The 23800-nt window shown below is 43.7% G+C and overlaps 1 protein-coding gene across 1 annotated transcript in view; it reads right to left on the bottom strand.

Annotated features, from left to right (window-relative positions):
- Positions 1 to 23800, bottom strand: part of HSD11B1 (hydroxysteroid 11-beta dehydrogenase 1) — a 70369-nt gene that overhangs the window by 34189 nt on the left and 12380 nt on the right. Inside the window, exon 2 of the mRNA XM_082245671.1 lies at positions 6986 to 7116. Within this exon, the coding sequence (XP_082101797.1) occupies positions 6986 to 7116 (131 nt within the window). The remainder of the gene's footprint in view (positions 1 to 6985; positions 7117 to 23800) is intronic.

Genomic DNA, 23800 nt, shown 5'->3' on the forward strand with positions numbered 1-23800 from the left:
ACCTATTTTCCATGATTTCTGTGCCCCTTGGAAATATACCTATGATATAACTATATATCCATCTTCCCAACGAACCATAGAGCAGAGTGCACAATCTTACACCCTAAAAAGATGGCCATGCTCTGCACGTGAGTTGTAACCCAGTACATGCCGGTCTATTTATGGGATTATGTTCTCATTCATTTTTTCCGTTTTATTTGTACAATGTATGGTCCATCTTTACCTCAGCTATTGCCAAGCAGGAGCTAAAATTACATAGACCTTGGCCCAGTGACATGAGAACTTTGTTTGCCCTCCCCCCCCCTTCCTGCAAGGTAATTGGGGAGGTACCCCTTTCCCCTCTTTTACTACTTGTTATCGCCAGGCTTTTACATGGTCGCATCTGGCCGACATCGGGAACGGAACTTGCAATACATTACAATGATAATGCAGTGGTAGTACTACATCTTTACCACCAGATGGCCCCAGTCTGAAAGTCTCCGGGAGCACCTAATTGTTGATTGGGATTCCTACGGACACAGCCTATAAAAATGTACCCCGGAGAACGTGATGACGTCCTGAGGAAGCGTGCGTAAGCACGCGAAACGCGTCGACATCACACGTTGACGCCCCGCCCACCCTTTGTCCCTGCAGAGATCTATACTGACTGGCGGCTAACTCTTCACCGCGACCCGGAAGCAGCTCCAGGATTCCGCCCGGATACAGAATCGAGCCGGCCCCTACAGCCCTTCTGACGGTGAAGACTTTAACGTCTATGGCAACAACAAGTCCAACGGACCACTGGACAACTCATCACCGACGTATGTTCTTTCTGACACTGACCTGAGTGCGGGGTTCGGCACGGACATCCCTGAATCCACGGATGAGTACGGGTGATCCCTGGTAAGACCTATATATACCTTTACATACATCCATACCTGGATCCTTTATTGAGTAAGGTCGCTACACCATATCCCCGGAACCTCTAGCAACCCCAGCCAATGGTCCGATCGGGACTCCCCCGATACAGATTGACTTTGATACTTTCCCTTATTGTTCCAGTTTTGCCATACCCTGGATAACCAGTCAGTAGGAATAGATCTTTGGCGATCAGCCATTACTTGGAACTAGTTTATAGTTCCCTTTTTTGCCCTACACGGGGGATCCCACTTTGGAGACATATCCTCCTCCCACTGCTGTTTAAGCTGTATGGCTGTTTAAGCCAGGATCCCTCCAACACACTCCACCATATACCACCACTTGCTGTTTAAGCATTTTGGCTGTTCAGCCACGATCCCTCCGGCACCGGTAGCCATGAACCGCCCCATGGGGGCCCGGTTTTCTTTGGAGGTTTCTAGCTATACAATGAAACTCATATTATAGGAATTTTGCCCTTGTTGTATGACATTTTATGAGATTAAGTTGCCGCACTTTGCCCTCTGCCTGTGATGTACTGATTACACTTGATGTCATTTAGTCACTCTTTGAATGACCTCTTTAACATACTTCTCACTCTTCTTGGGCATACCCAGGCGCCTTCTCCATAGGGCTCCTTATGAGTCTTCCTTTTGGCCACAAGCACAGTTGCTCGGGCTTCTAGAGTGATTCACAGGTCGGCTTGTCCCGACTTATCACACTAAGCTCGTCCGAAACAGTGCTACTTTGGGATTGGATGGGCGGGGACCTACACGTGTTCTATTTGCTGTCTATATGATCTTGACACCCATAGGGGTCCACAGAGTCAATTAGTTCTCCTGATGAGCCCCCACATTTGTTTTACTGATTGATTATTTATTTTATTCATGTATGCACATCTTCACTAATAAAGTTACTCTGTTTGCACCGTAATCCCAGTGAGCCTCTCATTGCAACCATTCCTGGGGGGATTTCTCTGTCCCTCCACTCCCTACCCTTTTTGTCAAAGAAACAAGGCCCCTACAAATCCCCCTGCCTCCCAGAAACCCTTTTGACGGCAAACCAGTCCAGAGGGAAACTGTCGGGGCGCGATTGCGCAGATTTGCCCAAATCTGGCAGGATCATTGTCAGGACCGGCGGGTGCAGTCCACAGTTCGGCAGGGCCACTATTGGCCATTCAAGCAGCACACCCCGAGTATTCCTTTACACGCACCAAGACATCAGTCTCCCTCAAATGTCAGCACTTCAGGAGTATATCAATATCTTGCTAGATCAGGAGGCGATCGTAGCAGTTCCTGCCTATCAGAGGTTTACAGGGTTCTACTTGCCTCTGTTTCTGGTCCAGACATTCTGTTTCAGGCCAGAAATAGACCTCAAGAGGTTGAACCAGTTCATCAGGTTGGAGAGGTTCAAAATGGAGTCCCTCAACACGATCATTTTAAATAATCCAGCCAAGGGACTGGATGATCGCAGTGGGTCTACAGGACGCATATCTGCCCGTGCCAATACACCAAGCATATCAAAAGTTCCTCAGGTTCACGTTAGGGGAAGACCACTTTCAATTTGTCTGCCTCCCCTTCGGGCTGTCAACTTCCCCGCAAACCTTTACCAAGGTACTAATTGCAGTCTTGGCCTCCCTCAGAGAGAAGGGGCTCAGGGTCCACCATTTTTTGGACAATATTATTCTTATTGCCCAAAATTTAGACCTCTAACTACAGCAAAGAGACTTACTTTGGCCACCCGAAGGACATCCGGCTGGATAGTAAACCTACAGAAAAGCCAGCTGGAACCTACGAGGAATACGGTCTACCTGGGAGCACAATTTAATACTCAAGAGGCCACAGTCTTTTTACCTTTACAAAAATTCCCCAAAGATAAGGGAAAAAGATACAGCAGACCCTAACAATATCGGTGATGTCAGCAGCCCAATGTATGAGCCTGTTAGGGACCAGGGCGTCCTGTATTCCGATGCTTCCATGGGCATATCAGAGACTCTGTATCTTCCAGCTGGGCTTCCTAGCGCAGTGGAGAAAACTGCGACTAGCTCAACCCATCAGGGTCAGCTTCCAAATGAGCCAAAGTCTTTGGTGGTGGACACGCCAAGACACTTTATTGGGACACCGGCCGTTGGGTCCACAAGATTGGATCACGGTCACTATGGACGCAAGCGCAGCAGGGTGGGGAGCTACCTGCGAAACACACAAGACTCAGAGCAGATGGGAATTCCTGACACAGGGCCTAGTTTCCAATGTCCTGGAGCTCCGGCAGCCTTTATGGCTCTAACCACCCTACTACCTACGTGGGCGTCCAGTCCTAATACGCATGGACAATACAGCAGCAGTGGCATATGTACAAAGGCAAGGAGGAACACAGTCGTTCTCTCCTAGCAGAGGTAGAACCAATAATGACATTGGCACAACAACACCTGGCAGATCTAAGGGCAAGATATCTGCCAGGCAAGCAAAACATGGAAGCGGACATTCTCTCATGGCAGTGCAGGAACCCCAACGAATGGGCTCTTCACCCGGAAGTGTTCGGGCAGATCGTCCTCCAGTGAGGGCTCCAGCAAGTGGATCTCTTTGCTTCCTCAACCAACTACAAGGTAACCCACTTCCTCTCACGCTACCCTCACCCAATGGCGGAGGGGACTGACGCCTTGACACATGTGTGGAGGGCACAACTGGCCTACGCCTTTCCTCCAGTCTCACTAATACTGAGGTTTCTGAGGAGGCTACTGGCAGAGAATCTGGAAGTCATTGCGATACTTCCATACTGGCCACGCAGACCATGGTTTTCCCTGGCAATGGATCTGAGCATGTATCCTCCGGTCATGCTGCCAGAAACCCCGCTTCTCCTGGTACAAGGAGACATCCTACACCCGAATCCATCTCGGCTGACCCTAGCGGCCTGGAGGTTGAAAGGCAAGGGTTACAAGACCTAGGATGTTCACACGTACACTGCAAAGCTCCAGGAAGAGCCCCACGAATACTATATTCACCAGAGTATGGGAGAAGTTCGCAAGCTTTGCGACCAACCGGCAGTTCGAACCAAGTAACCCCAATCTTTTGCAGATCCTTTCTTTTCTGCAAACGGGGCTAGATCTAGGGTTAAGCCTAAGCTCTCTGAAGGTTCAAATTTCGGCCATCTCGGCCTTTACGCAGAAAAAATGGTCAGCAAATCTGCTAGTGGAACGGTTCATGAGAGCAGTTCTTGGGCTTCGTCCTCCGAAGAGGAATAGGTTTCCCCAATGGGACCTGGTGGTAGTCCTAAATTTCCTGACACAACCCCCGTTTGCTCCAACAGGACTGTTCATTAGGGAATATCACCCTGAAAACTGCCTTCCTAATTGCCATAACTTCGGGTGGGAGAGTGTCAGAGCTCCAGACCCTGGGTGCTACTGTCCCGTATACAACTTTCTTTCCGGATAGAGTGGTACTAAGACCACTGGATCACTTCATGCCTAAAGTGGCTTTGATATTTCATCTTAATAGTGAATTGGTACTCCTGGGATTTCCAGAGGGGTCAGAGGCTAATCCTTCAGGAACTGGACATCCCCAGGATCCTAAAGGCCTATCTACAGGCAACGGCTGCCTTCAGACAATCTGAGAGGCTTTTCATCATTCCTTCCGGGAAAATGAAGGGGAAGGATGCCTCAGCCAGAACAATATCAGCATGGATTGTCAAAACCATTCAAAATGCATATAGAGCGATTGGGAAGGATTCCCCGGAGGTGGTAAGGGCTCATTCGACCAGAGCAGTGTCATCATCCTGGGCAGCACATGCAGGGGTGTCTCTGGAGACAGTGTGCAGAGCAGCTAGCTGGTCTTCCCGCCATACGTTTCTGAAAACATTACAGAGTGAATTTAGCAGCTCTCACTACGGTGGAGTTCGGGGGAAGAACTATTCAGGCATCTTTGTCTACATGTTAAAATAAAGACTGAGTTTGCAACATTAAAACCCTCCCTCTCAGAAGCTCATTAGTTATCATGTGTATGCTGCCATGTTGGCGTCAGGAAAATGGAAAATTGTATCAAATACTTACCGTAATTTTCCTTTCCTGACGCCAATACATGGCAGCATACGGACCCTCCCTATTGATCTTTATGCTTTTAACGAAGAATGGGGAGGTTGCTCTCAGTCACACCTTTATAGATTTAAACAGGTCCTGTGGGTGGGTATAGGGGCGGAGCTATATCATGTGTATGCTGCCATGTATTGGCGTCAGGAAAGGAAAATTCCGGTAAGTATTTGATACAATTTTCCATTTTCACACAGGTGTATGCTAAACGAGGCCTAACAGAGAAAATTAGGCCTTATGCCAGCCATGCATGTTGAATTCTGAACGATTTGTCGTTTGAAAACCGCTCGGCTTTCGACCATTAGTTGGCCTGCAGCAAAGGTAGATTTTTGTGCAGCCATTGAATTTGAGTGATTAGGCATGATGGAAATTTTTGAAAAACAAACAAATTCCTAATTAATGACGGGAAATTAGTGCGAGAAATATAAGCGAAAAAGAAATGCGCATTGAGCTCTGACCTGGAAAGAACAGAAGGAGCCCAGCAACAAATTTTCTTTTCTGTAACAACACGAGGTGAAATTGGTCGAATTTCGAAATCAATGATGGCACCATCCGATTACTAAACGCAGAAAGTTTTTGATCTTTGATCGACAAATCGTTTGTAATTTGACTGATGTATGGCCTGCATTCTGCATTACTATGTTCCCACCTGCAGCTTAAAGGAGGTTAACTCACTGTTAGTAGTTCCATCTGTTTATTTATATTTTTATTATGAGAAATTCAGCTGGACGTAGACACACAAGGCTTTGTAATGGATGCAGAACAGAGTTCTGGTAGGGATGTCTTTTCTGTTAAAGCAGTATTAAACCCAAAAACAATTTATTAAATTGCATCTCACCAATTCTTAGATGTGGTAGCTGCAAAAGGCTGCATCCTTTTTTAAGGCTTTTTTTCCCCTTTATTTTCACCTGGTGATCCAGCCAGTAAGTCGGATATGTTTCAACTTACTAAAAAGTTATTTAATAATTTAAAGTGGTGTTCCAGCTGTGGAAAAAAAAATTAAGCGTCAGCAGCTACAAATCCTGTAGCTGCTGACTTTTAATATAAAGATACTTACCTGTCCAGGGAGCCCACGATGTTAGCACCCCAGCCATTTTTTAGATCGGCTGCCGGGTGCTGCCGCCACCATTCACTCAAAGGGAAACTGGAAATTTAGCCTTTTGTTTTCACAACCGGTTCCCTACTGCACATGTGCAAAGCGCGCTGCACAGTCATATTGACTCGGCAGCGGGGGAAGGAGAAAGGGGATGGAACTTCCGAGGGATGGCACCGCGGCGCTGTCTCCCGGGAGTGGGGAAGGGTACCTTTATCTAAACTGATGACCTATAGGAACTTTTAAAGGGTCACCTATATAAATTATATGGTACTGAAGTTTGTCGCTTTTTTATGCAAATTTAAGGTTAAGACATGTTGGGTATCTATTTACTCGGTGCAACCTCATCTTTTATATTTTACCCAAAAATGTTAGGTAATTTTTTGCACTGGGGTGCCCTAAAATTACCTTTAGTGTATTGTATACTGAAATTTTGAGTTTCCTAGACCTTTGCAGTAATATCATGTTAACATAAAAAATTGGAACTACCACTATTTTATTCTCTAGGGTGTCTGCTTTCAGAAAATAAATAATGTTTTATACAATCTTTAGGCCTAAAATTATTTTTTAAACATGTGTACAAAAAAAATGCAAAAAATGCCTCTGGCAGCGAAAAGATTAAGAAGGACCTACAAGTAAGTCTTAATGTAATTATTATTATAGGGCTGACTTTAACACTGCTTTAAAGGCACCAAGGTAATTATGAATCCAATGAATAATGAATCTCACCAAAAATGGAAAATATAATATCTAGAGTGGACTTAACCTTTAATATTAGTCATCAACATCAATAACTCCATGCAAAATATATGTTATGTTTGACCTGTAATCATAACATCACTTTTAATTCATTGCCCTCAATGTGATGCTAGAAAAAAAAAAAAAGAAGAGTAAAGCTGCAAAAAAAAAAGAAATTGTACCTTTTTGAGTTTCTCTTCAGTGCGAGCAGTTATTAATATGTGGGATCCCATCCTAGCCAGGTGATATGCCATCTGCTCTCCAATGCCAGAGCTTGCTCCAGTAAGGATTACTCTCTTGCCCTTTAACATAGCTAAGTAAAATAGTAGAATAAATAAATATTTCATATCCATTTCTCTTTAGGATAGCATCCTATTAAAAGACTTTACAAGCTTGCCATACAATGTAAAAAAAAACATACGCAAAATATATACTGTTTGTGTACAGTTAACCAGTTATGTTCGTTTTTTTTTATATACCCACATGGTTGGGTATTTAAAGTGCACTATACAGTAATTCACTTTACAAAGTAAATCTACACAGTGAATATACAGTTTGCCAAGTGAACAGCATCTACACTTTTGTTAAAATAACTCCAATGTCACTGCATTGTAAAAACACATCTCAAACACCTTGGTGCACTTTTCCCTTAATCAGGATAATTGGTATTAGTATACAGTTGCACTGCTGTACTTGACACTAATTTTACTTCTGAGTGTGATTATAACCAACATCCTCATAAGGGCTACAAAGTCTTTAAGAAATGCATTTGAAATGTGTTTACCATGCATTTACTTGCATTTCCCATGCATTTGCATTCATTCATTGATTTGAATAGAGCAACAATACTATTTTTGGTACACAGGAAGATTTTGGTATGGCAAGAGTTTCTTTATCCACATCAAGAATATTCCAATGTTTGGGATGTAAAAGGTATCATATGAGATAGCTGCAGCTGCAACTGGGCTCCTAATGGCTCTATTCACATCTAGGCGTTTTTGGGCGATTTTCTGCCTCAGCTCTAAAAACGCCCAACAAGAAAAATCCCATTGACTTCAATGGCCCCTGTTCACATCTGAGTGTTCTGTCATCTTAAGCAAAACACCTGTCGCTCAAAAATGGCAGATTACAGGGGTTTTACTGCTTTTCATTGGCCTCTTGTCAACTCAAAACACCTGCAGAAAAACGCCTAGATGTGAACGGAGTCTATGAGGTCCATATGACTTACCTAGCCAGTCACGCATTTTCTCAATTACTATGCAGCTAAATCACACCTGGTCATAATTGTTGCTCTAAGAGTCAAATATTTATAGTGTACTAATGTTGTGGCATTAGTGTATTATGAGAGAGCATATACAATAATATGTTATTCCAAGGGAGGATATTTAGAATGAGAGTCCCGGGTCACACTACCGCGACTTGTCGTGCTCCATTCTGTGCTATGGGAACCGTTCTAATAGGAGCGACTCAAGTTGCTCCGACTTAGAAAATAGTTCCTGCACTACTTTTGACCGAAGTCAGAGCGACTCGCATTGACTTCCATTATGTGAGGTCCGTGCAAGTCGCGCCGAAGTCGCGGTGCACGGCGACTTCACTAGTCGCCCCCCAAGTCGTGTCGCCATAGTGTGAACCGACTCAGAAAGGAACTGTTTTATTATTTCACCACATGGGGCCGCTAGTGAACAGCGATTGCCCAATGCTTATATTTAAACTCATATTTAAATTCGATTTTCCCCGAATATGTTATATTTGAGATAACAACTACCTTTAAATTTAGTGGAATATTAAGCAGAATAGTATGAAAATGTATTAGATCTTAAAAGCCGCCTTTAGCCATTTCCGATTATGGTTAAGGGTGTAGAGGAGGCTTTGGGTGTAGTAGGAGGAGCCGGCCACTATATAAGCCTAGCAGACGCTAATAACGCTAGCTACAGATGACGCCCAAGGGGAGGGCAAAACCTGTCTAGCAAATCAGAGCGTCTGACGTCACATCTGGCCGGTGGAGCACACGCTACAGGAAGTAGAAACCACCGCACCGCAGTTTGCTTTTCATCTTTTATTTTAATGTAAGTGGATATTTTTGTTTGAATAAAGTGGTTTTAACATACATCACTATGGCGGATATCATTTTTATATATTACTGAGGAGGATTCTGGCCAGCAATATGAGCTGTAGCAGTATATACCGATCATACCAAGGAGATTGGGGACACAGCAGTTGGAGTACATCCTGGCGGAAAGAGGATACGGTTTTAAGGCTTCTCCATATTAATATACAGGCCATCTCTATTCCATAATCTGGTGAGTGAATTGACAAGAGGGGAACAGGAGCACTTTTGATTTGAAGTGGAACACTGGAGCACTTTATCACCACCATTGAATACATTGAAATTATTGCATTTGGAGCTGTATTTGATGGACATTCATTATTGCATAAGGACATTGATATTATTTGGTATATGAATACATACAGTGCCTTGCAAAAGTATTCGGCCCCCTTGAACTTTTCGACCTTTTGCCACGTTTCAGGCTTCAAACATAAAGATATAAAACTGTAATTTTTTGTGAAGAATCAACAAAAAGTGGGACACAATCATGAAGTGGAACGACATTTATTGGATATTTCAAAATTTTTTAACAAATAAAAAACTGAAAAATTGGGCGTGCAAAATTATTCAGCCCCCTTAAGTGAATACTTTGTAGCGCCACCTTTTGCTGCGATTACAGCTGTAAGTCGCTTGGGGTATGTCTCTATCAGTTTTGCACATCGAGAGACTGACATTTTTGCCCATTCCTCCTTGCAAAACAGCTCGAGCTTAGTGAGGTTGGATGGAGAGTGTTTGTGAACAGCAGTTTTCAGTTCTTTCCACAGATTCTCGATTGGATTCAGGTCTGGACTTTGACTTGGCCATTCTAACACCTGGATATGTTTATTTGTGAACCATTCCATTGTAGATTTTTCTTTATGTTTTGGATCATTGTCTTGTTGGAAGACAAATCTCCGTCCCAGTCTCAGGTCTTTTGCAGACTCCATCATGTTTTCTTCCAGAATGGTCCTGTATTTGGCTCCATCCATCTTCCCATCAATTTTAACCATCTTCCCTGTCCCTGCTGAAGAAAAGCAGGCCCAAACCATGATGCTGCCACCACCATGTTTGACAGTGGGGATGGTGTGTTCAGGGTGATGAGCTGTGTTGCTTTTACGCCAAACATAACGTTTTGCATTGTTGCCAAAAAGTTCGATTTTGGTTTCATCTGACCAGAGCACCTTCTTCCACATGTTTGGTGTGTCTCCCAGGTGGCTTGTGGCAAACTTTAAACGACACTTTTTATGGATATCTTTAAGAAATGGCTTTCTTCTTGCCAGTCTTCCATAAAGGCCAGATTTGTGCAGTATACAACTGATTGTTGTCCTATGGACAGAGTCTCCCACCTCAGCTGTAGATCTCTGCAGATCATCCAGAGTGATCATGGGCCTCTTGGCTGCATCTCTGATCAGTCTTCTCCTTGTATGAGCTGAAAGTTTAGAGGGACGGCCAGGTCTTCGTAGATTTGCAGTGGTCTGATACTCCTTCCATTTCAATATTATCGCTTGCACAGTTCTCCTTGGGATGTTTAAAGCTTGGGAAATCTTTTTGTATCCAAATCCGGCTTTAAACTTCTCCACAACAGTATTTTGGACCTGCCTGGTGTGTTCCTTGTTCTTTATGATGCTCTCTGCGCTTTAAACGGACCTCTGAGACTATCACAGTGCAGGTGCATTTATACGGAGACTTGATTACACACAGGTGGATTCTATTTATCACCATTAGTCATTTAGGTCAACATTGGATCATTCAGAGATCCTCACTGAACTTCTGGAGAGAGTTTGCTGCACTGAATGTAAAGGGGCTGAATAATTTTGCACGCCCAATTTTTCAGTTTTTTATTTGTTAACAAAGTTTTAAATATCCAATAAATTTCGTTTCACTTCATGATTGTGTCCCACTTGTTGTTGTTTCTTCACAAAAAATTACAGTTTTATATCTTTATGTTTGAAGCCTGAAATGTGGCAAAAGGTCGCAAAGTTCAAGGGGGCCGAATACTTTCGCAAGGCACTGTACATTTGCACAAATTTGCACTGAGCACCTTATAGCACATAGTATTTTTCTTTATTTATTATATTTGGGTCACAAACAGCAGTGCTGACATTCACACTCAGCAATTGTTGCTCTGCAATATTTAAAAAGAGATGCCTTTACACATCCCAAAAAATGTAATAGAATGCCAACAAACGTTTTTGACCCATTGGATTCATCATTTTTATCAATGTCCTTGATAAAACATGCCCATTTTGTCTCACATAGAGAGAAGGATCTGTCCCAATAAAACCAGAATACAACTAAATCATGAAATAAAAACCATTTGCACTAGATACTGTACACACTCATATCGCTCAACTGTTACACGTTTGGAACCAAACATTCCTCTTTTCTTCTCAGTTGGCCCTCATTTTGGACTGATGTAAAGCCCCCATAATAATTGCAATACTTAGCTACCAAAAGTTTGATACTACATTAAACCTTTTTATTATCACATGGTTGGTTTAAAAAAAGCTTATTAATTCTTCATGGGCAACATAACTGGTCCCATGGCAGGATGTGTGTCCTTTGCTACAAACTTTGTGCTGAAGGGTGTCCCTCTTTGCCATCTTACTGGCATACTAGCAGATAGACTTTTTCTAAGTTCTAACCTGTTGCCATTTTGTATCACAACTACTAAGGCAACAGAAAAGGGTTTATTTAATTTCTGGGGTTTTCTGGACTTTAGTGTTCTCATTTGAAAGCCATGTTTATATTTTCTACCAAATACCGTTTCTTTACAAAGAATCATTGCAATTAACTTGTATCAGCAAGTATAATGTATTAATCTATATTTTTGTGCTATATTGTAGGGAAATACATTCCATACAGGCATGGGTTTATTGCCATCTGGGGGTTATATTTACTTTTTACATGTATGATCATTTTGTCATATTTTGGCATGACTTTAAGGATAAAAAATTCCTGGTTTAGGCTATGTTCACACTTTCGCGTTGCAGAAACACGTGCAAAATTGTGTGCTTTCCCACAACGCACAAAAAGCGCAGCCGTTTAGCAGATTGCCATTAATTGTTAATGCCATCTCCACTCATCTTGCTAGCAAAGTACCATGGATTTTGGTACAGTGCAGTTTTTAAAAAGGGGTTAAGCGCTTCTTTTGTGTGTTTCACGTGTGTAGGGCTACTTTAAAACGCAACACGTGTGAACACATGGAAACATGCAAAAACACATGCGCTCCTTCGTACCTGTATAGAGGTGAATGAAGATGTTACTCTTAATACACTTTTGTATAGTATTTATGTTTACCGCAAAATGTTTTCCACTGTTAGGCACTTTAACAGTTTCTGGGACAAATTTTTCCTGACCCAGGCTAAGCAAGTGAGTAGTGTCAGTTGGTATGTTGGTTTTCAGTGCCCTGCATTTGTATTGTGTGGGTCTTCTGGTGCCAAACAACAATGTAATTCAGAGGCGTAACTAGAACCTTCAGGGCCCTGGTGCAAGAAAGAATGAAGGGCCCCCCTGGCCTCTTGATTGCAGTCCTGCAGCGGGCCACCTTCCTGCAGTCTTCGGGACCCACCACGGTGGTGGAACACAAGAGCCCAGATACACATGCAACCTTTGTGACCCTGGTAGTTCCGCCACTGGTGTCAGTGTTTTTTTTATTTTTTAAATAAAAATCTATGTACGTAGATTTCTAAAAGCATCACAGCATTCAGCCTCTTTACTCCTTTTAAGAGCCTTCAGCTCTGATGGAAGCAGTAGGTTGGCTCCTGAGAGAGTTATGCACATATCAAAGTGCCTTGAATGTCAGTTTGGAGGTGTGAGCATTCTTTGTATGCAGACTACCCTAGACAAAGCTCATATGTGATAGGCATGGATGGTTAAAATAAGACATCTGTGGAGTAAAAAGGCACAGGACAAGGGACAGTAAGGTTGGAGAGAAAAGGGTTAGATCAGTATTTCTCAATCTTTTTTCAGTTGGGGCACCCTTTAAAAAGGTATGCAAAATCTTGGGGCACTTCGGTCTAAAATGGAAAAATGTAAATGTTACTTATGAATGGGAATTTTGAGCCTGGGACATGGATTCCTCTATCACATTAGAAATCTCCCCATATTAATCAAACCGCTTCCTCAGGGGTCCCTCCATCATGTCAAAGTCATCCCTTCATTGTAGAGGCCCTCCATCACATCAGAGCCCCCCTATACATGAGTCCACTCATCACATCATGAGTCCCCCCGGCCCCATAGGAGCCTACAAATCACACAGTCCCCTCTTCACATCAGAGCCCCATCTTTTCACTGCAGCAGCACAGCAGAGGGCGGGAGGTGGAGGAGGTCTGGTGGACAAGAGCTTAAGTTTACCAGTGAATTTTGCATAAGGGCTCTTTCACACAGACGTTCCGTATGTCCGTAAATCACCCCATCCGTTTGCGGGTGATTTATGGACATAATGAATGTCTACGGGATTGCGGATGTCAGCGGATGACCATCCGCTGACATCCGATTTTCTTCCTTTCAGTTCTGTTCCGTTTTTTGGAACGGAACAGAACCCTATTTTTGTTCCTTTTAAAAAACGGAACGGATGCAAAATCGGATGTCAGCGGTGTCATCCGCTGACATCCGCAATGCCCATAGACATACAATATGTCTGTATATCATCTGCAAACAGAAGGGATGATATGCGGACATACGGAGTGGATGACACAAGTGTCATCCGTGTCCGTGCAAAAAAAAAAAGCACCGGAGCGGAAGAAAAAAACTGAGCGGCCGTGTGAAAGAGCCCTCATAGAGTATTTGAGGATTTGGGGAACTCAGAACAATCTACAATAGAAAAAAAATGAAGATGCATACAGACAACTGAAGGTGCTTCTATGGACACAGAGCCAGTCAGTATTGGTACATATAATCAATATTGAGTATTTTTTATTGACTTTAATAAAATGTATTCTTGAATCTAATGAATGTGTTAGGTAATGTTGATTTTGATATTATCAAAAGCAGTCAGGATGTTTTACACAGTAGTAATCCATGTTAATCAGTAACCAAAAGATTGAATTTTAACTATAAACTTTTATGTCATGGTCAGCACAAGGGGGCCAAGGGTCTTCCTACTGTGTAAAAAAATGCCACAGGTAAAAGTATGGTAATCATTTTCCTTTTTACTTTTATTTGGCTTTTAAAATAATTTTGACACATGCCAGCAACCTAACCCCTAACCCACAATACAAAAAATTATTCTAAACTTTAAAAGTGAATCTGTGTGGGGGAAAGTATGGAAGCAGTGACAGGGTGTCTGGTGCAGGTTCCAGGGCCTTTATCCTGATCCTGACTTCACTACCTAATGAGTCACTTATTTTGAACAAGCATGCAGCGGGGGAAAGTTGGAAACATCAAAAGTCTTCTCCTCTCATTTTAGGATAACAAATCGTAAACTGTTTAAAAACTGTTAACAATTGTCATATTTTTACTGTTCCATTTAATCTGAACCTAAGATCTACAACCCAATTCCTGTTTCCATCTCTGGGACAGCCCATAGATTATGCAAGGAAAGAAAATTGATCAATTTCCCCCATCAACACAGTCAGTATTAATGTGGGAATTCCTCCCACAGCACTATTGTATTCTGCCGGCAGAGAGCCTTCTCTGCTGGAGGAACACAATGACCACTACTGGTGGCTTTTTAGCTGGCGGTAGAGATTGCATGGAAAAAAATCCGACAGGCTGGTTGTATTGAAGTCGATTAATGGATCGACTTCAGTACAACCTGCCAATAGATGGATTGAATCTGCTGAACCAGCTGAGATTTGAGCCATCTATGACTGGCTTCACTCCAACTAAGTAATATATTAGCAGGTCATAGCCTATTTTCACAGTAATGATGCCCTGGGCTTTGGAGGTCCTGGGATTCTAATGGAAATAAACCAAATATGTTTGCAAGAACCTTAAAGTACACTGTGTGCACATTTATTAGGCAAGTTGTATTTTTGAGGATTAATTAAATTATTGAACAACTACAGGGCTCACCGTCAATCCAAAAAAGTTCTTTCATTTGGCGCCAGTTGGAAATTTTTTCTTCAAAAATCGCAGATACTAACATCACCCTTACTCCAGCTAATTGCTTACTGTTTTCACCAATTATTAATTTATCCATACCTCACACTAGATTAATTCACACTATTTCAGTTGCTATACATTGGCTGATTGCTATACATTGGAAATCAAACTCTTTCCCGGTTTCACAACTTAAAACAAGAATAAATTCGATCTACATTATGGAAAATTTTTTTCATACTATTCACAACTCTATGAAATTTCACACTAATAAATGGGACCCATGGATTACACACTCAGATATTTTTTTTTCTAACTACTGTACTGGTGATCACGGTAACTATTTAAAACCCTTTCATTTGACACCACGTTTCCGGCCTAACGCTTAGTGTTATGGAATTTTCTTTTCTAACAATGCTGCTCTCTACCTATATCCAGGAACTATGTTTTTGATATCCTTGTTGTTGTTTGATATCAAATTCCCAGATTGAACGGAGATAACTTGAAAATATTTAAGATTGTTATATTTCTGTTTACTCTACGTGATACCATTATTTGTCATGTTAACGTACCAATTCTCTTTGTACCACCATTTTCTGTTTCCTATCAATAAGAGTATACAATCCAAAATGTTAATAAACATCAAACTTGAATGTTTAAGAAAGTAAAAGTGAGGTTTGGGCTTTCTTAGGAGAATATCTAGGTGTACACAATTTTTTGGCAATTATTAGTGTACAGAATTATTATGCAACTAAATGAAAATGAAAAGTTTCCCATCTCACTTGTTTTTTTTATGTTTGAATTGTATTTTATTTATGTTAAAGTAACCATAATAAACAGACAAACAACTCAAAATTTACAAATAACCATTTCTGACATTTAACCACTTTACCACCGGAGGATTTTCCTGCTAAAAGACCAGGGGTTATTTTGCGATTTTTTACTGCGTGACTTTAACGGACAATCGCGCGGTCGTGCGACGCTGTACCTAAACGAATTTCACGTCCTTTTTTTCCCACAAACAGAGCTTTCTTTTGGTGGTATTTGATCACCTGTGCGATTTTTTGATCACGCGCTATAAACAAAAAAAGAGCGTAATTTTTGCAAAAACAACAATATTTTTCACTTTTTTTTATATGAAATTCCCCCAAAAAAAAATGTAAAAATCAAAATTTTTTAAAATTTTCGGCCAATTTGTTTTACGCTACCTATGTTTGGTAAAAAAAATCGCAAAAAGCGTATTTTGATTGGTTTGCGCAAAAGTTATCGCGTTTACTAACAAAGGGAAAGATTTTTGTCATTTTTGGTGTTTTTTTTTTTAACGAGTAATGGCGGCGATCTGCGATTTTTTTTGCGGTACTGCGACATTGCGGCGGACAGATCGGACCCTTGACTGACATTTTTGACACTTTTGGGGGTACCAGTGACATTACTGCAGTAATCAGTGCTATATATATGCACTGTTACTGCAAAAATGACACTGGCAGGGAAGGGGTTAACAGTATTGGACAGGGAGGGGTTAAGTGTGTCCTAGGGGCGTGATTCTAACTGTGTAGGGACATGGCTACTAGTGTAAAAACAAAGATCAACAGTTCTACATAGTAGAACTGTTTGATCTTCACTTTTACACAGGGAGAACTGACAGGTGGCTTGTTTACACAAGCCGCTCTGTCTTTCTCCCGCTGTAGCGGCGATCGTAGTGTGACCGGCGGACATCGGGTCCGCCAGTCACACTCCCGCACTCCTCCGTGAACGAGCCGAGGCGGGCGCGCGCCTCGGCGGGCGCGCGCCCGCCCGCTATTGGCTCTGGAAGGAGTGACAGGCGAGCGACGTAGACCTACGTCACTCTGCCTGGCCGGGGCCGACTGCCGCAGTAAATATACTGTGCGCAGTCGGCAAGCGGTTAAAAAAAAAAAAAAAAAAATCAGTGCCCAAAATAGCCACTCTTTTCATACCAGTCATAAGCCTTCCATTCATGGAGTCTGTCAGTTTCTTGATCTGTTGACGATCAACTTTTTGTGCAGTAGCAACCACAGCCTCCCAGACCCTGTTCAAAGAGTGTACTGTTTGCCCTCCCTGTAAATCTCCTATTTGAGAAGGGCCCACAAGTACTCAATAGGGTTTAGGTCAGGTGAGGAAGGGGGCCATGTAATTATTCTTTCACCTTTAAGGCCTTTACTGGCTAGCCACGCAGTGGAGTACTTTGATGCATGCGATGGAGCATTGTCCTGCATAATTATGGTCTTCTTGAAAGATGCAAACTTTTTCCTGTACCACTGTTTGAAGAAAGTGTCTTTTAAAACTGGCAGTAGGTTTGGGAGTTGATTTTGAGTCCATTTTCAACCCGATAAGGTCCAAACAGCTCATCTTTCATAATACCAGCCCATACCAGTACCCAGTGGTGGGATTCAAAAATTTTAGTAACCAGTTCCGACTTTCCCAGCAGAATGACCAGCGTGCCCCCTTTCAATGCACAGTGACCAGCGTTCCCCCTTTCAATGCAGAGAGACCAGCGTGCCCCCCTTTCAATGCAGAGAGACCAGCGTGCCCCCTTTCAATGCACAGTGACCAGCGTGCCCCCTTTCAATGCACAGTGACCAGTGTACATGCCCCCTTCAATGCACAGTGACCAGAGTGCCCCCTTTCAATGCAGAGAGACCAGCGTGCCCCCTTTCAATGCAGTGACCAGTGTACATGCCCCCTTCAATGCACAGTGACCAGAGTGCCCCCTTTCAATGCAGTGACCAGTGTACATGCCCCCTTTAATGCACAGTGACCAGCGTGCCCCCCTTTCAATGCACAGTGACCAGCGTGCCCCCCTTTCAATGCAGAGAGACCAGCGTACCCCCCTTTCAATGCACAGTGACCACAGCATTGCCCCCAATGATTGCAGAGTGCCAGCCACAGCATTGCCCCCAATGATTGCACAGTGCCAGCCACAGCATTGCCCCCAATGATTGCACAGTGCCAACCACAGCATTGCCCCCAATTGCAGAGTGCCAGCCCCAGCATTGCCCCAAATTGCAGAGCGCCGGCCAGAGTATTGCCCCCAATTGCAGAGCGCCAGCCACAGCATTGCCCCCAATTGCAGAGCGCCAGCCACAGCATTGCCCCCAATTGCAGAGTGCCAGCCACAACATTGCCCCCAATTGCAGAGCGCCAGCCACAACATTGCCCCCAATTGCAGAGTGCCAGCCAGAGTATTGCCCCCAATTGCAGAGTGCCAGCCAGAGCATTGCCCCAAATTGCAGAGCGCCAGCCACAACATTGCCCCCAATTGCAGAGTGCCAGCCAGAGCATTGCCCCAAATTGCAGAGCGCCAGCCAGAGTATTGCCCCCAATTGCAGAGCGCCAGCCACAGCATTGCCCCCAATTGCAGAGTGCCAGCCACAACATTGCCCCCAATTGCAGAGTGCCAGCCAGAGCATTGCCCCAAATTGCAGAGCGCCAGCCAGAATATTGCCCCCAATTGCAGAGCGCCAGCCACAGCATTGCCCCAAATTGCAGAGTGCCAGCCACAACATTGCCCCCAATTGCAGAGTGCCAGCCAGAGCATTGCCCCAAATTGCAGAGCGCCAGCCAGAGTATTGCCCCCAATTGCAGAGCGCCAGCCACAGCATTGCCCCAAATTGCAGAGTGCCAGCCACAACATTGCCCCCAATTGCAGAGTGCCAGCGATCCCCCCCCCCCCCCCCCCGCGAGACCCATGCACTTACCTCATGGACGGTCTCGCAGTCGGCTCCCCGCGTCTCCGAGTCCTCCCGCGGCGCCTCCTCCTCGTCCAATGGCACGGTGTTTGCCTTTCGGCCAATCAGGAAGCGGGAGGACCCGCTCCCTGATTGGCCAGGAGGAGGATCATGTGACAATAGCTAATTCTCATTCGCTATTGTCACAGAATGGGCGGGGAGGAGCGCACTGCTCCGCCCCCCGGCCGCCACGTCTGTCCGAGCGCGGGACATTCAATTGTCCTGCGCTTCCTCAGACGCGCAGAGGGATTCAGCCGGTTCTGCGAACTTGCAGAAAGTTAGCAACCGGTTCTATGGAACCGTTGCGAACCGGCTGAATCCCACCACTGCCAGTACCCCACCTCCACCTTGCTGGCGTTTGAGTAGAGGTGGAGCTCTGTCCCCTTTACTAATCCAGCCACAGGGCCATCCATCTGGTCCGTCAAGAGTCACTCTCATCTCATCAGTCCATAAAACCTTTGAAAATCTGTCTTCAGAGATTTCTTGGCCCAGTCTTAACATTTCAGCTTACCACTATATTGCCAAGAGTATTAGGACACCTGCCTTTACATGGACATGAACTTTAATGGCATCTCAGTCATAACCTGTAGGGTTCAATATGGAGTTGACCCACCCTTATAACAGCTTCAACTCTTCTGGGAAGGCTGTCCACAAGGTTTAGGAGTGTGTTTATGGGAACGTTTATAGTGTGGGGGTGAATAGTTGGAAAACGGCGCTACCTAACGCATGTGCAAAGATGCGGGTGAGGAGGAAAAAAGTGCTTAGTGCGTGCAAAGTGACATATAGATAGTTGTGTACATAGGTCGATATATATAAAACTTAGGCCAAGACAATAAATAAATAAAATAAAATAAAAGAGAAAATGTGAAGTGTGGTAAAAATGTGTGTTAAAGATGTATATAAAATCAATATTATAGTGATTTCCAGTAGGTACTGCTGAGTAAATGATGATTAATACAATTATTAAATAGGTGAATAATGTAGAATAAATACTGTTGAATAAATAATGTTAGGTAAAAAACGCTGGATGTATTGGTTATAAATCGATCTTAAATCAAAGGAGCAGTGAGGATACTAATTGTATACCTTTTGGGATGTAATTCTCCAGTTTAAACACTAGGTGTCACACTTACCCTAAGACCACAGATGTTAAGTATATGAGCCAAAAGACAGGATGTAGGTGAGATCCTCAAACCTGTCTACTGACGGTCCCCTCGGACCCAAAAAGATCCCATCTGGGTACAAAAGGGAGAAAAGAGAAAAGCTACTCAGTGTGATAAGTGTGGATCGGGTATACAATGTGATAGTAGCGACTCACGCTTGGGTAGATGCAGCAGATCCCTTCAGATATTGGCAGTCTGCGCCAAGGAAGCTCCTGCGTTCCAAGCCTAGGCGAGCTGCGGACCGGAAGTGACGTGGGTTTCCGCCCTACGTACGTTTCGTCATAGGACGTCTACGGGGAGCGGACGTAGGGCGGAAACCCACGTCACTTCCGGTCCGCAGCTCGCCTAGGCTTGGAACGCAGGAGCTTCCTTGGCGCAGACTGCCAATATCTGAAGGGATCTGCTGCATCTACCCAAGCGTGAGTCGCTACTATCACATTGTATACCCGATCCACACTTATCACACTGAGTAGCTTTTCTCTTTTCTCCCTTTTGTACCCAGATGGGATCTTTTTGGGTCCGAGGGGACCGTCAGTAGACAGGTTTGAGGATCTCACCTACATCCTGTCTTTTGGCTCATATACTTAACATCTGTGGTCTTAGGGTAAGTGTGACACCTAGTGTTTAAACTGGAGAATTACATCCCAAAAGGTATACAATTAGTATCCTCACTGCTCCTTTGATTTAAGATCGATTTATAACCAATACATCCAGCGTTTTTTACCTAACATTATTTATTCAACAGTATTTATTCTACATTATTCACCTATTTAATAATTGTATTAATCATCATTTACTCAGCAGTACCTACTGGAAATCACTATAATATTGATTTTATATACATCTTTAACACACATTTTTACCACACTTCACATTTTCTCTTTTATTTTATTTTATTTATTTATTGTCTTGGCCTAAGTTTTATATATATCGACCTATGTACACAACTATCTATATGTCACTTTGCACGCACTAAGCACTTTTTTCCTCCTCACCCGCATCTTTGCACATGCGTTAGGTAGCGCCGTTTTCCAACTATTCACCCCCACACTATATTCCTGCCCCTAAGTTTCTTAGGGGTTCGGTTGGTGGCTGCAACCTTATATTTTACTGCCTGTCAGTTCTTATCCATAGCGCTGGTTCTCACAACCCCCCGTTTATAACTTATGGGAACGTTTGACCATTCTTTCAGAAGTGCATTTGTGAGGTTAGGCACTGATGTTGGCCAAGAAGGCCTGGCTTGTAGTCTCCACTCTAATTAATACCAAAAGTATTCTATCAGGTTGAGGACAGGACTCTGTGCAGGGCAGTCAAGTTCCCCCACCCCAAACTCATTCATTCATGTCTTTATGGACCTTGCTTTGTTCATGGGCCAAATGATTTGGTGAAGGGGGGATTATGTTGCAGGTCTGTATCTCAGGGGTTGGGCCTGGCCCCTTAGTTCCAGTGAAGGGAACTCTTAAGGTGTCAGCATCCTAAGACATTTTGGACAATTTCATGCTCCCAACTTTGTGGGAACAGTTTGGGGTTGACCCTTCCCGGTCCAACATGACTGCACACCAGTGTACAAAGCAAGGTCCATAATGGATGGGTGAGTTTGGGGTGGAGGAGCTTGACTAGCTTGCACAGAGTCCTGACCTCAACCCGATAGAACACCTTTGGGATTAATTTGAGCGGAGACTGCGAACAAGGCTTTCTTGTCCAACATCAGTGCCTGATCTTACAAATGCATTTCTGGAAGAATGGTCCAACATTCCAATAGACACACTCCTAAACCTTGAGGACAACCTTTCCAGAATAGTTAAAGCTGTTATAATTGCAAAGGGTGGGCCAACTCCATATTAAACCCTACAGACTATGACTGGGATGTCATCAAAGGCAGGTGTCCCAATACTTTGGGCAATATAGTGTATGTGTCTTGTTCAGTGGTGGTCAGGTTTTAGCCTTCCTTACCTTGGCCATGTCTCTGAGCACTGAACACCTCGTACTTCTGGGCACTCCTGGTTGGTTGCAGTTCTGGAATATGACCGCACTGGAGGATAATGGGTTCCTGGCAGCTTCACATTTTATTATTCTTAAATCTTTGGTAGATAATTTACATCTTTTTTCTCAACACGTTTCTTGCAAACATGTTGACTGTTTGCAACAAAACATTTGATGGTTCTGTGATCAATCCCCAATATCTTAGCAATTTCAAGAGTGCTGCTTCCCTCTGAAAGAGTCCAATAAATCTCTTTCTTGGCCCATTTTGCCTGAGGAAAAGAAGCTGCCTAATAATTATGCACACCTTCATACAAGAATATCTCCTTAGGCCACACCCTCTTTCAAAACACAAATACATATCACCTGATATGCTGAAATCCAATAAGCATTCAATTTTATACAGCTTGGACAATATGCATAAAAATGATGATTTGGTCAAAGTACTCACTTACCTAATAATTATGTACACAATGTATATGTAAACCCTAAAATGAACTCATATTTGATCTCCTTTTTTCTGTTAATTATACCATTGTAGCTGTTTTATTATATTTGATTTAAAAAAATAAAGCTGACCTTAGATGGACAGGATTGCAAACAAAAAGTCATAGGAATAGTCCTAGGAAAATGCGTATGAAAATTCTCACAACATTTAAATTAGTTTGAAAGATTTTGTTTTCTTTTAACATTTGATTTTGGAATAAATGGGCCGAATGAAAACCACATACACTTTTAGAAATTAATTCAAGAAAAATTTTCTATCCTTTTCCAAATTTTCTCATTACTGCGGTCGAACACGAAGGTCAATATGACCCTACTAATGTAGCACCCTCCAAGGTAGGTGCTAGGTAAAATATAGTGGGCTTTGTCTGCTTATCAGCAGGGCCATGTTTTCAGCTAGGTTGTCATGGTTCCCAGGTGTGGCTGTTGAGACTGGGGAGTCTCCCCTCTGTGCTCAATGAGGGCTCTCATTGGACAGTGGAGGAAACCCGGCCAATGGCACACCCGGGCTTGTATCTATCCCAGGAGGGCAGATTATGCCGCACAGCATTCTGGGAGAGGGTATAAGTCTGAGGGGAGCACATGACGCAGCATCTTTGGCGGGAAGCAGAGTCCCAGGAGGGAGGTGACGGCTGTCTCTCCTCCTGTCAGGAAGAATCGGGTGTCCCAGAATACTGGGCTGAGTTGAGCTGCAGGGAGAAGGATCCAGTGTGCTGAGGACCAGCGGAGTTGTTGGAGTCGAGTTTCAGGAAAGCATTCTGAGTCATGAGTACTGCAAACTGCCCCTGGGGGTCTGCCTAGCAGAGGGGACCACTCCGGAGAAGGTCAGAGGGATCCAGAAGCTAGCTAGCCGGTACAGGAATATAGTAAAGGGGGTGCCAGTGATAACCCTGAAGAGTAAAGGGGGTGCCAGCGGTTTGGGCCTGAAGTGTAAAGTGTTAAAGTGTTGAGAGTTGCAGCAGCACATACAAATGGCTACCTTAGCCAGGGAGGACTGGAGGAAGCAGTGCAAAAGGAGCTAATAGGAGTGTCAGAAGTCAGTTTCAGTTCAGTGACAGCAAGTCAGTATTCACAAGCGCCAGCAAGCATTGGTCGGCATCCAGCCGGCGTCAAGTCAGCAGTAGAAGGCATTTTTTTCTTCAAGTGTCCCATTCTTGTAATCAGTTGAGCCACTCATTCCCTTCTCCCATCCAAGTTCCTACAATAAAACTAAAAACCCAAGATGCTGGACTGTTCATTGTCTCAGCTCTCACACTTGGTCAACAAGCTTAAATGTGCTGTTGGTGTTCACGGTAAGGCTAGGTTTCCACTAGTGCGGCTACGAAGTCGTGCTACTTCTAGCACGACTTTGTAGCAAAAGTAAACCGCGGCTTCAGTTAGACTTGTCCCTCATATATAGAGGGAAGTCGCGCTCAAAAGTAGTACACGATTTACTTTTGAGGTCGCGGCAACTGAAGCCGCGGCAGTGGAAAC

This window comes from Pelophylax lessonae, assembly GCF_965119305.1.
Source record: "Pelophylax lessonae genome assembly, chromosome: 2".
Taxonomy (NCBI): domain Eukaryota; kingdom Metazoa; phylum Chordata; class Amphibia; order Anura; family Ranidae; genus Pelophylax; species Pelophylax lessonae.